Source organism: Hyla sarda, chromosome 5, assembly GCF_029499605.1.
Source record: "Hyla sarda isolate aHylSar1 chromosome 5, aHylSar1.hap1, whole genome shotgun sequence".
Taxonomy (NCBI): Eukaryota; Metazoa; Chordata; class Amphibia; order Anura; family Hylidae; genus Hyla; species Hyla sarda.
The window spans coordinates 328,061,694-328,078,832 of record NC_079193.1 but is presented as its reverse complement, the minus strand read 5'-3'; the positions used below and the strand labels follow the sequence as shown (position 1 = coordinate 328,078,832).

The 17,139-nt window shown below is 43.4% G+C and overlaps 1 protein-coding gene across 2 annotated transcripts in view; it reads left to right on the top strand.

Moving 5' to 3' along the window:
* The window catches only part of NECAB1 (N-terminal EF-hand calcium binding protein 1), a 309,035-nt gene that overhangs the window by 2,089 nt on the left and 289,807 nt on the right, over nt 1-17,139 (top strand). For both annotated transcript variants that reach the window (XM_056522357.1, XM_056522356.1), the window contains exon 2: nt 4,231-4,255. In XM_056522357.1, coding sequence (XP_056378332.1) covers nt 4,231-4,255 — 25 coding nt within the window. The remainder of the gene's footprint in view (nt 1-4,230; nt 4,256-17,139) is intronic.

Here is a 17,139-nt window from a genome sequence, read left to right as displayed (position 1 = left end):
GGGCATGGCGGCTGTGTACTAGGGGTGGAGTACCCCTTTAAAACAGCAACAAAAGACCTTCGGTGGTGCTCAGCTGATGCCCGCTGGGAACCCCTGTGATCTCCCGCCTGGCGCCTCGGCTCTCCTCCTGAATGAAAGCAGTGTCTGACACATCCCCTTCATGCATCTGCGGGAGAGCTGGAGCGCTGCACTTGGGAATCTCCAGCTCTTCCATAGAGCTGCAAGGAGGGAGCATGTCGGCCACAGCTTCGTGCATTGGTCAACATTTAGCTACATTTAGGAGGAGATCCGGGGTGCAGTGTAGAAGATCGTAAGGGGGTTCTGACCACTGGGGCCCCCGCGACCTGACACTTATCCTTGTGCTAGGGGATACATTTTTCTGTCCCGGAGTACTCCTTAAAGCCTAAACCTGTCATCAGCATTACAATGGATATCATACTAAGTCTACTATTGATCCACGTACCCCTCAGTCTATATAACCAGTAGTGCCTCTATAGTAAATGAACATCTGGCATCTTGTCTGCACTCTCCATAGTATCTGCCTCCATAGTCATTTCTTCCTCTCTGTAACCTACCAGGGACTTATCTGTTTGCTGCTGTTCGCTCCGCCTGAGCCGCCTGTTCTCTGTCAATGACATTCTGTATAACAACTGTTACGCAATATTTCCCAGCGAAGAATATTTCAGGCTTATTGCTATGGAACTAATGAAAATGGATAATTGTTAAATGAACTATTAAAGGAACAGATTTGTTCTGTGTCTTTGACAATTAACCCAGAAAAAGTAATAACAGGACGGCAGTCAAGAGAGACATGGAGAATATTACAGGGTTATTACTATGGGCGATTTGTTGCAAAAAATTCTGTGACTGGAAATTATTTCTATACATGTGAATGGATTTCTGAAGTCCTGACTGGGATGAATGGGACAGCGGCAGAACTGTCTGTGGTTAATCCCCCACGTGTGAATTCAACCTGGGCTGGCTTCACATTGGCATAACAAGGGGCACGTCTTTGCATTTCCATTACAGCGGCCGGTCTCAGTTCAACCGCAGGTTTGATGAAGGCTTTCAGTTCAGTTTAAGGCCGGATTCACACAGCGTAACATTTGGAACATATTTTATGCACCCATTTCTGTCTGCAAAAAATGGCTTTATTTATTTATTTATTTTGCACAGTTTTAATTTTTTTTACTGATTACGGATGAAAATGCATAATCAGTATGCATACAATAAATAAAATATGCTGCAAGATCTTATGAAGTGTAAACCTAGTCCAAACAGACCCACAGTCTGCATCCATATTATACTGGAGTGAACCTAGTCTTGGTATTTGGGCTGGAATGAATCATATCTTTTTCCCTGGGTCTCTGTTTTCCCTGTTTTTTTGCGCACTTCCTTGCCTGCTGTTTTCTGCTGTATGCAGCTAATAGTGCATAAACTAGACTAGGCTCTCACTGTTCCCGCACAATCACACAATGGATTACGATAGTGACCAGAGGGCTTCAGTTTACCGCCGTTCCACTAATCTTCATTTGGCCTATACAGCCTGCCTTAGGCTGGCTGCACAAGCAGATCGCCAATCAGTGATCAATGAACACTGATCAATGCTATGCTATGTGATTGCTCAATGATTGTGTGGTAGAGGGTGTTGGAAGGGCAGATGTTGTTAACCCTTAGTGTTCGTGATGCCAGGGCGTGGTTATCCTCTACACTACCCGAGGTATGGCCGCTGGTTCCTGGGCCAGGCGTGGGGCAAATTATCACTCTGATGCAAGGTTACGGAACAACGGCACTTGACTGAGACAGACAGATGTTAAAGTCTTTACAGCTAAGTTCAGGCCCAAAGAGATACTCAGTGTACTTTAGGAGACTTGTTGGCTCGCTGGGACTTGTTGTGAACTTGGACTCAATGATGCAACCCACGCTGACTTTAGAGACTTGACAGACTTGACTATGCTGACTAGACTTCTCCCCTGTATTTGTGCTTACCAGGCTTTGACTTTCACCAGCAGGGGTTACTGGTGGTGGATGCGTGGCTGCGTGACTAGGCCTTGATCTCCCTCAGGAACACCAGACAACTCTCAGGTCTTCACTTCACTGTAACTGCACTCAGAACTCAACTCTGAACTGACTAGGCTAGCTCCTCCCTACTATATATGGGAGCAATTTGGAGGGGTCCCATAGGTCACCAACAAGTCACCTGGTCACTTACACCTTCCTTGGTTACATAGGGCTTAACAACAGGATTTAAAGATGCATTTACACATAAATGCAATACATTAACTCTGTATGGGGACTGGGACTGAGCCCATCTGAGAGGACCAATACAGTCATGGCCGTAAATGTTGGGGATATGATAGAGACTTTTAAATACATAAAGGGAATCAACACTGTAAAGGAGGAGACCATATTTAAAAGAAGAAAAACTACCACAAGAGGACATAGTTTTAAATTAGAGGGGCAAAGGTTTAAAAAAAAAAAAAAAACATACAATGGTAATTCGTTCCAAACGACCCATCGTTTGTCAAATCCATCGTATGTTGAGGGATTCGTGCAATGTAAAAAGTGCATTTAATACTCACCTGTCCCCGCCGCTCCGGACCGTGTCCTCACCGTTCCCGATGCTGTCCCAGGGGCTCCTGATGCTGTCCTGCTGCTCCGGCGTCTTCTTCGGGATCCTCTGGCTTCTTCCGCATCTTCTCCGGTGTCCAGGCCTCGCTTTCTGGTGACGTTATTACGTTGCTGCGGCGGCATGGCGTGCGCAGGACGTAACAACGATGCCGGAAAGCGAGGCCCGGACCCCAGAGAAGATGCAGAAGACGCCGTTGGATCGCGAAGTGGACCCGGAGCAGTGGGGATAGGAAAGTGTACCTGTCCGGGATGCTTAAACTGCTATCCGACAGCAGCTTAAGCATTTTGCGCTGTCGGATAGCAGTTAATGCGATGGCTTCTGAGAGGCCATCGTATGTCGATTTGATCATATATCGGGGCCATCTCATGTCGGGGGGTTACTGTATTACTTTACTGAGAGATTAGTGGATGCATGGAATAGCCTTCCTGCAGAAGTGGTCGCTGAAAATACAGTGAAGGAGCTTAAAACATGCATGGGATAAGCATAAGGCTATCCTTCATATAATATAGGGCCAGGGACTGTTGATAGGATTCAGATTATTGGGCAGACAAGATGGGCCAAATGGTTCTTATCTGCTGACACATTCTATGTTTCTATGTTAGCACCCCTGAAATTTTTCAAGAAAATTATTGCAGTAACACATGTTTTGCTGTACACATGTTTATTCCCTTTGTATGTATTGGAACTAAACCAAAAAAGGAGGAAAAAAAGCAAATTGGACATAATGTCACACTAAACTCCAAAAACGGTCTGGACAGAATTATTGGCACCCTTAACTTAATATTTGGTTGCACACCCTTTGGAAAAAATAACTGAAATCAGTCGCTTCCTATAACCATCAATAAGCTTCTTACACCTCTCAGCCGGAACTTTGGACCACTTCCTTTGCAAACTGCTCCAGGTCTCTCTTATTGGAAGGCGCCTTTTCCCAACAGCAATTTTAACATCTCTCCACAGGTGTTCAATGGGATTTAAATGTCATTGTCCTGCTGGAAGACCCAAGATCTTGGACGCAAACCCCCCTCCCATAGACTTGCATTGAGGGGGCGGGGCTGTGATGTCACGATCTTCCGTCCTTGATAGGGGATAAGATGTCTAGGGGTGGAGTACCCCTTTAAAGGTTAATCTTGTATTGTGTATAAACAGTTAATGAGTTTGTTAGCTCTTATGTGAAAAAGATAAATACTGAGCCATGGGGAGCAGAAAAGGCTGTGTTCACAGGCTGCGCCTAATTAGCAGAACCACAACTAATTATAGCATGCATTTTTGCTGCGAATGATTGAAATTGTTGTAAAAATTGTGCAGATCATGGAAAATGTGCATTTCTTCGACTGCGGTTTCAGTCATTTGCAGCAAAACCGCATGCAATAACTAGTTGCGGTTCTGCTAATTAGCCGCATCATGTGAATACAGCCTTACCCATATAGCCAGTTAGTGTGTTATACTGCCTGAGAGTCTCATAAAGGGGATTTAGAAGCTGCTGCATTAGGTGAAATTCTACAAGACACATTAAAAATATGTCAGATGAGATATAATTGGACTGAGCAAGCCGTCACTAGTACAGATGTAGTCATTTTCTTTTTCCTTTTTTCTTTCAGATATTGAGAAGAGCTGACAAGAATGGTAAGGACATGACAGCCTGGATACATATATCATTATCTACCTGTATAGAGCGAGGATTATTTATGTGTCTGCAATTCATCCAGAGCAATGCTATATACGCTATATACCTATAATAATCGGGAGGAAACTATATGAGTCATGCAGATCAATCTAAGGGGTCTGAAGCAGTCTGATGTTATGTGCCCCATCTATCCACTACACCTGTGGCTCTATGTGGTGGCACCGGGGGTGATGCCAGGGCACTGTTAGCCTATACACAGTCCGAGGTGGAGACAGCTTCTCCTGGGCTAGGCACGGGGGCAATAATCACACTGACGCCGGGTTATCGATAACTGTCTTTTACTGAGGCAGGTGTAGATGGTACAACACATGCAGTATAGAGCAGAGTAGAAGGCATACAGTGTAACCCTTGGGAGCCCTATTGCCTTGCTGGGACTTTTGGTTCTTTTCACCCACTTGATTTAGATATGCTTGAGACTTAGATTTGGAGATATCCCACACTGACTAGGGTTCTGCTAAGGTCCAATTTCACTGACACCACCATGGTATGACTCCTGGATGGGGGAACACTTGCAGAATGGCGGGGTTGATTTGATTGAGAGATTGGCTTTTAGGCTTCCTCCAGGATTCACCTCACACTTCTTCCATCTCCTTTCCACACTGCAGCTCACATGGAGCACTGTTCTAGTCCAACAGTTACTCAGCACTGAACTGAAACTAAGCTGGGGCAACTCCACCCCCCCCCCCCCCCCCTACATTATATACAGGGCAATTTGGGGGATTTCCATTAGGCAGACAGGGTCACCTGAATACTCTACATCTACATATACAGGTACAGTGCATATATATTAACATAATACATTCAATACAGCAAAGAAAAATCACAGGTGCAGCAGGCATGCTCGAGGAGATCCGCAGCCTACAGGACAACCTTTGGTGCTGGGACACCACATCTATAGCTGTGTAAAAATACAACTCCCAGCACTTTTAGACAGCCGCTAGGAGTCATCATTTCTAGAGCAGCGTTTCCCAACCCAGGTGCCTCCAGCTGTTGCAAAACTACAACTCCCAGCATGCCCCGACAGCCGTTGGCTGTCGGGGCATGCCGGGAGTTGTAGTTTTGCAACAGCTGGAGGCACACTGTTTCCAAAACTGTTTCCGGGCATGCTTGGAGTTGTAGTTTTGTAACAGTTGAAGGCACCCTGTTTGGAAAATAGATTACTACACCAAAGTACATTTTTATCACTAATTGTTTATTGCATTTTTTTGCTATGATTTTTGCAGGAAAAAAAAAAAACAGCAATTAAATACACTCCTGTCTCATTTATGATATGGGGGAAGTACTGGGTTTACATCTAAGGAAAAGCAGACAAATGTGTTAAACTGATCATATAAAGTAGGCTACATCTTACTGTCCACCCTTGAATGCCATTTTGTGGACAATGTAGCTAAGAACAGGCGCTAGTTGTAATAAATTCAGCGTGCGGGGGTGCGCAAAAACCATGCCCTTTCCATCATTAAAAAAAACAAAGGGGGGCATTTACCATTTCTGTGCCTGGCATAAACTGCAAAAAGTCGCAAAATCTTTGCGCCAATATTTTGCAACTTTTTGAGATCTCCATCTCACCCATAGAATGGGTGGCATAGGGGATAAGATGTCTGATTGCGGGGGTCTGGCCGCTAGGCGTCATGCAACGCCTCCTCCATTCATGTCTATGGGAGGGGGCATGGCTATGGGAGGGGGTGTGTCTGCACAGAGATCGCGGGGATCCCAGCGGCCGGACCTCCGCGATCAGGTATCTTATCTCCTATCCTCTGGATAGGGGATAAGATGTCTAGCAATGGAGTACCCCTTTAAGAGTTTAGCGATAAGGGTATGTTCACACTATGTAATGTGAACGGAATCTGGCAGCTGCCACCAAAATACTTTGCCATCACCATTGACTGCTATGCACTGCTCGCGGACGTGTTCTTTCTTTGCACAGATAAATTTCAGCGCCGGAATTGTCCGCAGTGTGAATGGGTCTGCGGAAGATCCACTCACACTAATGTTAGGAGTTCACACTGCAGAATTCCAACGCGTAATTCAGCGCACTGAATTCCGCACTAACTACTTAGTGTGAACATACCCTTAAAAGGTATGTGGCCAAAACTGACCCCACATGCAGTAGTCAATGGCCTCATGATGTTATAGAAAAATATTATATCCAATTCAAGGACAGTGGGGAATATGGATAGACACTCCAGGCTTGCCTAGTTGTGCTCTTTTGGATTCCTGACTCTTGTTCTTGTTTGCATTTTATTGGGAGGAATATAGTGAAACCTCTTTTAGAAGACCACCCAAAATTGCATTGAAGAGTTGTCGTTCTTCTCATCAGTTGTATTAAGGTGAATCAGAAGTCTCAACTATTATTAACATTCTGTATGATCAGGTATACTGAGACCAACAATATCAATAATAACGATATACCAAGATAAATATTACCAATTATTCACCTATATAAGGGACACATAATACCGCCACACAAGGACCTTTACACCACAAACTGAGTAGTGACTGGATGATTCCACTATACTGTTATTAAATAAAATCCACTATATACAAACAAAGATTCCCCAACTGCCTCACCCCCCCCCTCAATACAGTGACCATATAGAGGTATATACCAGCTGTATACAGGATCTGTATACCATATAAGTTCTTATATACAGGACCATATATTGGTATATCCCCACTGTATACAGGATCTGTATACCATATAAGTGATTATATACAGGACCATATAGAGGTATATACCAGCTATGTACAGGATCTGTATACCATATAAGTGGTTATATACAGGACCATATATTGTTATATCCCAGCTGTATACAGCATCTGTATACCATATAAGTGATTATATACAGGACCATATATTATATACCAGCTGCACACAGGATCTGTATACTATATAAGTGGTTATATACAGGACCATATATTGGTATATCCCAGCTGTATACAGGATCTGTATACCATATAATGATTATATACAGGACCATATATTGGTATATACCAGCTGCGCACAGGTTCTGTATACCATGTAAGTTATTATATACAGGACCATATAGAGGTATATACCAACTGTATACAGATTTTTATACCATATAAGTGATTACAATTACATTTAGGGACTCACAATCTTTTCTGATCAGCGGCGTCCTCTTTCCTTTTCTTCTCCCTCCGGCTCAGACCGCCATTCTTCAAGCCAAAACTTAATCTTTTCAGCATCTGCAGGACAAACATGTTAGACTCTGCATTTTTCCAGTGCCCTCCATTGCTGATCCCCCTTCTGTACCATTTCCATTCCCCCCTCTGATTCCCTCTGTACCACTTCAATCGCCTTCCCTTCTGATAGGGGCAGGGGATGAAAAGGCACAGGGGAACAGAGGGGAGGGGGGAATTGAAATGGCACAGGGGAACAGAGGGGAGGGGGGAATTTAACTGGCACAGGGGGGATCAGAGGAGGATTTGGAATTGTGGTGGCCCCTCTGATCCTCCTGTGCCATTTCATTAACCCCCTTCCTCCTCATCCTGTGTGACATTTCATTAACCCCCCCACCCCCCTCCTCCCCCTCTGTGACAGGGGGTGGGGGGGGAATGGGGGCGGCATTCTTGTGCTCAGGGTCGGCCCGATGCAGTGGGAGTCATGGGTCCCATTTTTTTCTCCTCGTATAATTACCACATCACGATCCTGGAAAAGTGCCGCTTGGGACCATGGCCCCACTGGATCCCATGGTAGGGCCGGCCCTGTGTATGATTTTATGAAAAATTAATAAAATAAATAACTACATGAAAGAAAGTGCAATGACAAAAAAATATGCAAAACTTATATTTCTCTTACTTTCCATCTTATTTTTATTGTTACTCTTTACTCTATTTTTATTATCTATGTCACAATAGTAGTGAATGTGAATTACACATCATTTTTTTCTTTTCAACACACATGTGATAATGTTTATTATAATAATAATAACAACCTAAATTTAATATAAATTAGAAAAAGTGGTTGTCTCAGGGGTGGTCTTTTTAAAGAAAATGGTTTTGATAAGAAATGGTGGTCTGAAAATCCATCACACAAAATCTGGTGGTTTTGGAGAGGTTTTAGTGTACATTGTCTCTGATTTTGGCATTCCCTTAAACTGTCGGGTTGGTGGTGAAAGAGTAGACTACCCACTGATAATTTACAGTTATGATGATTTACTGTGATGTATTTTAACTAGAGATGAGTAAGCCAAGCCTGATCCTGCTCAGAACTTTTAGGGTAAATTCAGCACATGACCCCAGCTTATCCAATCATTGCGTGCACTATGTGACATACAGCTACCAGGCCAATTGGGAGACAGCTTACGGGTGAGTTTAAGAGGCTAGTTATTTGGTTTTGGAGGATAATAAGAGAGGTGGAGGTGGAAACTGTGACCGAGCATAGCACGAGTGGGACTGGTGGTGTAGGCGTAGAGTCTGATATTGATGATGTAGTGTTGGACAGGACCAGGGAACCAGGTCAGGAGGAGGAGGTGTGTTCTGAGCAGGAGCGTAGTGGTACTGTCAATGAAGAAGAGCAGAATTACGGTAGGGCTGGAACAACTTTTAAATGTACCAGAAGTAGTCCTGCTGGTCTGCTCAGCTCAGGAGCAGGTGGCGGAGACACTGCTGCATCTGTAAGAAACAAGAAAACTTCCAGAGGAGGGGCAAAGTCAGGTGGTGGTGTACCTGTCTAGTATTTTGTTGTGTGGAAATACTACCGTGCCATCTTGTTGATTCAACGGCCTTAAATCAACTAATATGGCATGCTCAGCCCAGATGTCACCTACCTAATCTCAATCATTTAGGCAAAAATGCCATCCCAGCTTTGCACACTTATGTGGTGTGGATTGTAGGCCACCCCTTGCAGTTGTAGGTGTGCAGCATAGTGTATGCCAAGGTAGATACTTGCAGTAGTAGCTATTACCAAGGCCAATACATGTCCTTGCGTCTTGCAGCACGAGCCTTCACTGTAACAATACCAGGAAGAAGTGATACCTCCACAGTTGCACTGATCGGGCTTAACTTCCTCCCCCTCATCCAGATTCTCCATGACTGCCCTGTGCCTAGGTGACACTTTTCCTGAATGGCATACGTGCTACATTTTGTTGTCAAACATTTCTTGAAAAATTGTGGTGATCTCAGTAATGTGCTTGCTATGTGCAGGAAAGTTTACATTTGATTTAGACATTATTATGATTTTAAACATGATGATCTAGCCCTACAGCACCAAACATCTTTCTCAACACGCCCTCATTTGCAACATTCCAACAAAGTTGAACTCTACACTACACATATTGGACCACCTGTACCAGCAGTGCAAAGTGATGGCAGACTACCTAATGCAGCAGACAGACAGTTTTTGGAGCCAGTGTAACTTTCAGCATAGGCATTGGGAACTAATCAGAGACGCCTGTTTTAATGCTCAAACCTTTCAGAGAGGCAACAGGATTCATTAGCAAGGACAACAGTGGAAATAGTGACATTAGGGCTGATATTCCTTCTAAAGCAAATGCTCACAGTGATGATTGAGCAATGAGGGATGGAGTGGAGGAAGGTTCACATCTGGCTGGCAGCAGTATGGATGCTCTTCTTGAGGATGAGGAAGTGGGACCTGAGGAGGATCTATCGGAGGAATAGGGGAAGAGTAACCTACACAGGGTGACAGTGATGATGATGACAATGAGGAACATGATGACCAACCTTGGCAGTATGGGACGAAGGCGGAACAAGCCAGGTCCTTGAAAAAGCTGGCAAGGATGGTGAGCTCTATGTTTTATTACTTGAGCATATTGGGGGAGATTCATCAAAACCTGTGCAAAGGAAAAGATGCTTTCTTTCATTTTTCAGAGGCCTTGTTAAAAATGAAAGAAGCAAGCTGATTGGTTGCCAAGGGCAACTGGACCACTTTTCCTTTGCACAGGTTTTGATAAATCTCCCCCATTGAGCGCTGGCTACTACTTCCACCAGTCCATCACTGATGCCGTCCACTTGCTACTGATACTCCCCCTAGTCCAACACTGCCTGTTGTCCGCTGGCTACTACAACTTCCACCAGTTCACCACTGCCTGCTGTCCGCTCGATACTACAATTCCCACCAGTCTACCACTACCTGCTGTCCACTGGAAACTACAACTTCACTAGTCCACCACTGCTGGCTTTACGGTCTGCTGGCTACTACAACTATAACCAGTCCACCACAGCTTCTTGTCTATTTGCTACAACTACCACCAGTCCACCATCACCCTTACTGCTGCTACTACCAGCCAGACCTACACATAACCAACCCATAATCCCCAAAAAAGGGATATCTTTTTGGGGTTTTTAATACAAAAGCTATATCTTCTTCTCTATTTTTGACACCTGTAAAAGGGAGAATTATTGGAATGCGTGGAAAAATCCAATCCGTCTTCACTTGCTACACCTAAAACCTGTTGCAACTACCAAAAAGGGAGAATTTTTTGGAATGCCTGGAAAAAACCATTGTGTCTTCTGATTCCCCATGTGCACTTTAACACTGGTAGGCATCTGTTAACAACCAGGGATGCTTTTATGCAGCTTTATTATAGCATACAAAAAGCATACAAAATCAACTGGTGCAGTGTGTTTTTAAACAAGCTATTAGTTACCATGTTTTACCGCTTATTGTTATAACTTTGACATGAAATTAGCCTTAAAACCACTTAAAAACCACTTTAATACATCCCTAGCAGTGTTATAAAGGGCTTTAGACCTTTAGGCAGTATTATACACGTGTTTTTAGGTTTATTTTAATTTAAATAATTTTGCGACCCAGCCTAGCCGAAAAGTTTGCTCAACTCTAATTTTAACTAATACTGTGTGTGATACATACAGTGGGACAAAAAAGTATTTAGTCAGCCACCAATTGTGCAAGTTCTCCCACTTAAAAAGGTGAGAGAGGCCTGTCCTTTTCAACTATGAGAGACATAATGAGAAAAAAATTATCCATAAAATCATAGAATTTATTTGGAGATTATGGTGAAAAATAAGTATTTGGTCACCTACAAACAAGCAAGATTTCTGTCTCTCACAGACCTGTAACTTCTTCTTTAAGAGTCCCCTCTGTCCTCCACTCATTACCTGTATTAATGACACCTGTTTGAACTTGTTATCAGTATAAAAGACACCTGTCCACAACCTTAAACAGTCACACTCCAAACTCCACTATGGCCAAGACCAAAGAATTCGGGTAGAAAAACAGACATGGTGCACATCTACAATCTTGTATAATGATCTGATTGCTTCTCAGCATAATTTCAAAAACTAACAGGTTGTTAGTATACATTTTTGATCAAAAAGTACAAGCCCACTCGCCACGTCAAGGCCACCTATCCAGAGTGGGTCCCTAACGTCCCTAGCATAAAAGAGCTGTTGAAGGACACCAGAAACAAAATTGTAGTCCTGCCCCAGGCTGTGAAGACAATCTGCAATAGGCAAGCAATTTGGTGTGAAGAAATCAACTGTGGGAGCAATTATTAGAAAATGGAAGACATACAAGACCACTGATAATCTCCCTTGATCTTGGGCTCCACACAAGATCTAACCCCGTGGTGTCAAAATGATCACAAGAACAGTGAGCATAAATCCCAGAACCACACAGGGGGACCTAGTGAATGACATGCAGAGAGCTGGAACCAAAGTAACAAAGGCTACCATCAGTAACACACTATGCCGCCAGGGACTCAAATCATGCAGTGCCAGACGTGTCCCCCTGCATAAGCCAGTACATGTCCGGACCCATCTGAAGTTTGCTAGAGAGCAATTGGATGATCGAGAAGAGGAATGGGAGAATGTCATATGGTCAAATGAAACCAAAGTAGAACTTTTTGGTAAAAACTCAATTAGTCTTGTCTGGAGGATAAAGAATGCATAGTTGCATCCAAAGAACACAATACCTACTGTGAAGCATGGGGCTGGAAACATCATGCTTTGGGGCTGTTTTCAGCAAAGGGACAAGGACGACTGATCTGTGTAAAGGAAAGAATGAATGGGGCCCTGTATTGTGAGATTTTGAGTGAAAACCTCCTTCCATCAGCAAGGGCTTTGAAGATGAAACGTGGCTGGGTCTTTCAGCATGACAATGATCCCAAACACACTGCCTGGGCAACAAATTAGTAGCTTTGTAAGAAGCATTTCAAGGTCCTGGAGTGGCCTAGCCAGTCTCCAGATCTCAACCCCATAGAAAACCTTTGGAGGGAGTTGAAAGTCCGTGTTACCTAGTGACAGCCCCAAAATATCACTGCTCTAGAGGAGATCTGCATGGAAGAAAGGGCCAAAATACCAGCAACAGTGTGTGAAAACCTTGTAAAGACGTACAGAAAATGTTTGACCTCTGTCATTGCCAACAAAAGGTATATATACACCAAAGTATTGAGATGAACTTTTGTTATTGACCAAATACTTATTTTCTACCATAATTTGTAAATAAATTCTTTAAAGGAAATCTGTCAGTAGTATTACCCGCACTAAACCTGTCACACAGGCTTGTAGTGTGGGTGATTCTGATTAAAACGGTACTCACATTGTCCAGATTCGCCCAGCTGTTCGACCGCAAATAGCGTTTTTCTATTTGTGCTAATGAAGGCCTTGGGGCATGGGCAGAGCACTGATCCGAGCCGCTCCACCCGGCTCATCAATATTCATAATCCCCTCCCTGCTCCTTCACCCGTGTTAGTGTACAGCTCATGCGCCGCTTACTGTGTGCTCCCGGAAGCAGTGTTCCCCCTCGACTTCACTGTCGCAGCCATCTTTGATAAGTAAGAAGCCGGGGGGGAACGCCGCTTCCCGGGAGAACAGTAAGCGGCACATGCGCCGTACACTAACACGGGCGAAGGAGCAGGGAGGGGGGTTATGAATATTAATGAGCTGGGCGGAGCAGCCGACGGACGTCAGCGTGCCCCAAGCTTGGATCTGAGCTCCGCCCATGCCCCAAGGCCCTCAATAGCATATATAGAAAAAAATGCAATTTACGGTGGAATGGCTGGGCGAATCCGGGCAATGTGAGTACCGTTTTAATCAGCATCACCCGCACTAGAAGCCTGTGTGACAGGTTAAGTGTGGGGAATACTACTGACAGATTTCCTTTAAAAATCAGACAATGTGATTTTATGGATTTTTTTTTTCTCATTATGTCTCTCATAGTTGAGGTATACCTATGATGAAAAGTACAGGCCTCTCTCATCATTTTAAGTGGGAGAACTTACACAATTGGTGGCTGACTAAATACTTTTTGCCCCACTGTATGTAATGTATGCTGTACCCTCTTTTTGTATCCTGACAGTTGGTTCTCCAGGGAGTGGGGAAGAGTGAATACTCTAATTCTCTGTTTGGAGTTTTTGTTGTTCAAATGCAACTTTTTTGTGTTGGAAAATGTGAGAAAAAAATAAATGTATGGCTGGTGGACCACTAGGACCTCAGGGACCTCCACTGACCAGTAACAAGGTTCACTGGTGCACCATGACCTCTTCACTATAGTATGCAACACAGCTATGTACATATATGTGTGCCTGCTACAGCCTTCCCATTCACTTCAATGTACTGGGGGAGCTTTTTCAATCAGCCTGAAACCCTAATTGTCTGGTTTTTCCCAGAGCAACCAATCACAGCTCAGCATTCATATCTCTGGTAAAGTGAAAGTTGAGCTGTGATTGGTTGCTATGGGGAATACCAGACAATTAGGGTTTCATAAAAGAAACAGTAAAAAAGAAAGAGAGGACAGCGCCTCGTATATAATCCAAGCGCAGGGCAGGTATGAAGCTGGTTCCATAGGTGGCCGCTCACCTTGTTAAGGAAATGATGCGCATATCACCCCTATAAAGGGGAACCATTGTCTCAGTGGAAACAAACTGCCAAGCCCAAAAGGTTTACAGGAAAGGGGATGACCTGGTCCTGTTCAGAAGTCTTAGAGCCGCCTTTCCATTATAAATGATCACTATTGTTATACAGATCACCATCTGACCTGACCTTTCTACACCACATCTCCAGCACTGATCGATGAGTGCACAGACCTTACAGTCCAGCCTGAAAATGTAATACAACAAAGGCAAGCGCACAATGGTTCCCACAGCAACAGCCGTCTCCTGTGGTTACACCTATTTTGAAGAATTTTTTTCTTTTCTTTTTTTGAAATAAAGACCTTCTACTCTCCGCAATACATCCAAGCCTAGTTCTGATCACTGTTGAAATTCCACCATCCTGTTTTCCAACAAGAAATAGGCTGCGATCAGAGGTGTCTGGCAGCTGCTTGTTCCCTTCTCTCTGTTAATAACACATTAGTTTTCAGCCATCAGCTATCTTAGGGTTAAATCCACTGGCAGATTTTATTTTACTCCCATATTTTTGTCTGCACTATTTTTTTTTTTGCGCTTGCAATTTTTTTAAATTCGGGACAAATATGGATGAAGAGTAGGTGACCTAAATACCAGGTTTACAAGCAGACTCTCCTCTTATACATGTACAAGTTGTGAGAGACATCATAGCATCTAGTCTCCACCCATCAGCTCAGGGACAACGAAAAAATATAGGCGGAGCCTGCAAATGGAAACCTGATGGAAAATCCCATATAAAAGTTATATAATGGCTAGAAATAGCTCTGCTCCTCATGTACGCACGATGGCTTTTACTGAAGATTCACCTGAAAAGACAGATACGCTCTAAAGGGGTACTCCACCCCTAAACATCTTATCCCATATCCAAAGGTGGGACCCCCATGATCTTGGCTGCGGCACCCCAGACATCCGATGCACAGAGAGAACTTCGCTCTGTGCCGGATGACTGGCGATGCAGGACCGTGGCTTATGACGCCACGGTCACACCCCACACCTGAAGTCACGGCCACACCCCCTCAAAGCAAGTCTATGGACTTGCATTTAGGAGGGGTGGCCGTGACGCCACGAGCCTCTGGTGCTGCACCCGACACTCTAAATGAACGCCAGGTGCAGCAGGGAGATAGTGGGGGTCCTGCCACTGGGGACCCCTGTGATCTCTCTGCTGCACCTGGTGTTTGTTTAGAGGGGATAAGATGTCTAGGGGAAGAGTACCCCTTTAATATTATCAAAAACAATGCATGTAAAGCTGTGACTTAACTAAACCCCATACTGTACATATATATGTTTTTATTTTTTCTTCACAATAAATTGGTTTTGAGAATCATGTATGCAGATTAGGTGATAAGGTATCGCTTTAATGTTTAACTCCTATGCTTAAATACAAAAATATTCAGTTTTGCTGCTGTCTGGGGAAGTTGAATGGTAATCCTCTGGCTGTCGTGCAGGTTGTAGTATTCTAATGTTTATACAGATTACTTTTATTAAATAACTTGTGATTATTATAGAAATTCTAATGCTGTAGGCCTTCCTGCAGATAAGACTATGTTAGGTCTTGTGCACACAATATTTTTGCATTTTTTTCCCCAAAGGTTAAAGGTCCTGTCCAAACTTAAAAAATGGATAGCCTAATGGATAGTCCATTAATATATAAGCTTAGTAGGGGTCCGACTCCTGGCACCCCTGCAGGTCGGCTGTTTAGGAAGGCCACAGCACTATTGCTAGAGAACTGCAATGTTTATATACTCATACACAGAGAACAGAGCAGGAAGCAGACAGCGCCATACATTGTGAAGTGGTTGTGCCAGGTTACTGCAGCTCAGCTCCAATTTAATGAGTTGCACTTAAAAAAAAGAAAAAATTATTTATTTAAAAAAAACACAAGTTTGGCACACCACAGCACCGGTGTCTTGATGATATTCAGCCATCATCCCTAGCTGCCGAGGCTCAGCGCTGTTTCTCCAACTGTTTAGCTATTAAATCAAAGTGCAGTATTTATAAAGGGCTATCACTGTAAGCAAAAGCATAGTTAATTTGATTTAACCAATCCCTACTGTGTATGTACGAGAAACAGAGTTGACAGATTCCTGTTAATTCCCATTTATTTTGTAGGGCTTGTGCACATGGCCGTGTTTTGGTTCCTTATATAAGCTACATATTTAGTGCCAAGGATGGGAGAGGAAATGGTTTCCAAGTCTAACAGGATGTGGTCTGTTCCCTTCCTGAGCCCTAAATGTACAATCATGGGTTATTATTACTGATCGTTTTATTATCCTGTCACAGAGAAATGTACTGTACAATATAGTAATGCAGATGTATGAAATGGATACAGACTCCGGTAAAACGTCATAGTCCCTTCATATTTTAGATACATCTGATGCGTCTCAGTCTCTAAAAAGCAAATACAAATAAATGGGAAAAGCACAGAAATCCATTATTTATCATTTTTTATCTGTGCAAATTACGGGCAAAAAAACTATTTTATCATGATGTGTTATACCAAATGACAAAATAGGCTCTTCTGCATTAGGTTGCTTTTATATCTGCTATATAATTCCCTATATTTTCAATCCACTTCTGAAATTGGCTTCAAAACCGCATCAAAATGGCATGTGTGATAGTACCTGTAACATACTTGGCACTGCTACATGTGAGAATGTTTATTTCACCAATTACACTGAGGCTACAAAATGTTTTTCCCTACAGCACTGCAGAAGCTCTTTGCAAGTCCTCTTGTAGCATGTGTCTGGCTTGTGTATATTAACCCTTTAAATGGGTACTGTCAGATCCAAAAACTTTTATATATTGTTGCTGATAAAGACCTTATGTAATATAGTTGTTTAACAAGTTTAAAATATTTAATAAAGAAAAATGGCTCCTAAAAATCCCACCACTAGGGGTCCCCATACCTACTGGGAGGCTAACCAGTCCTGCAGCAGCATCAGGTTTGTCCATGGACAAACAGATGGACAGACACG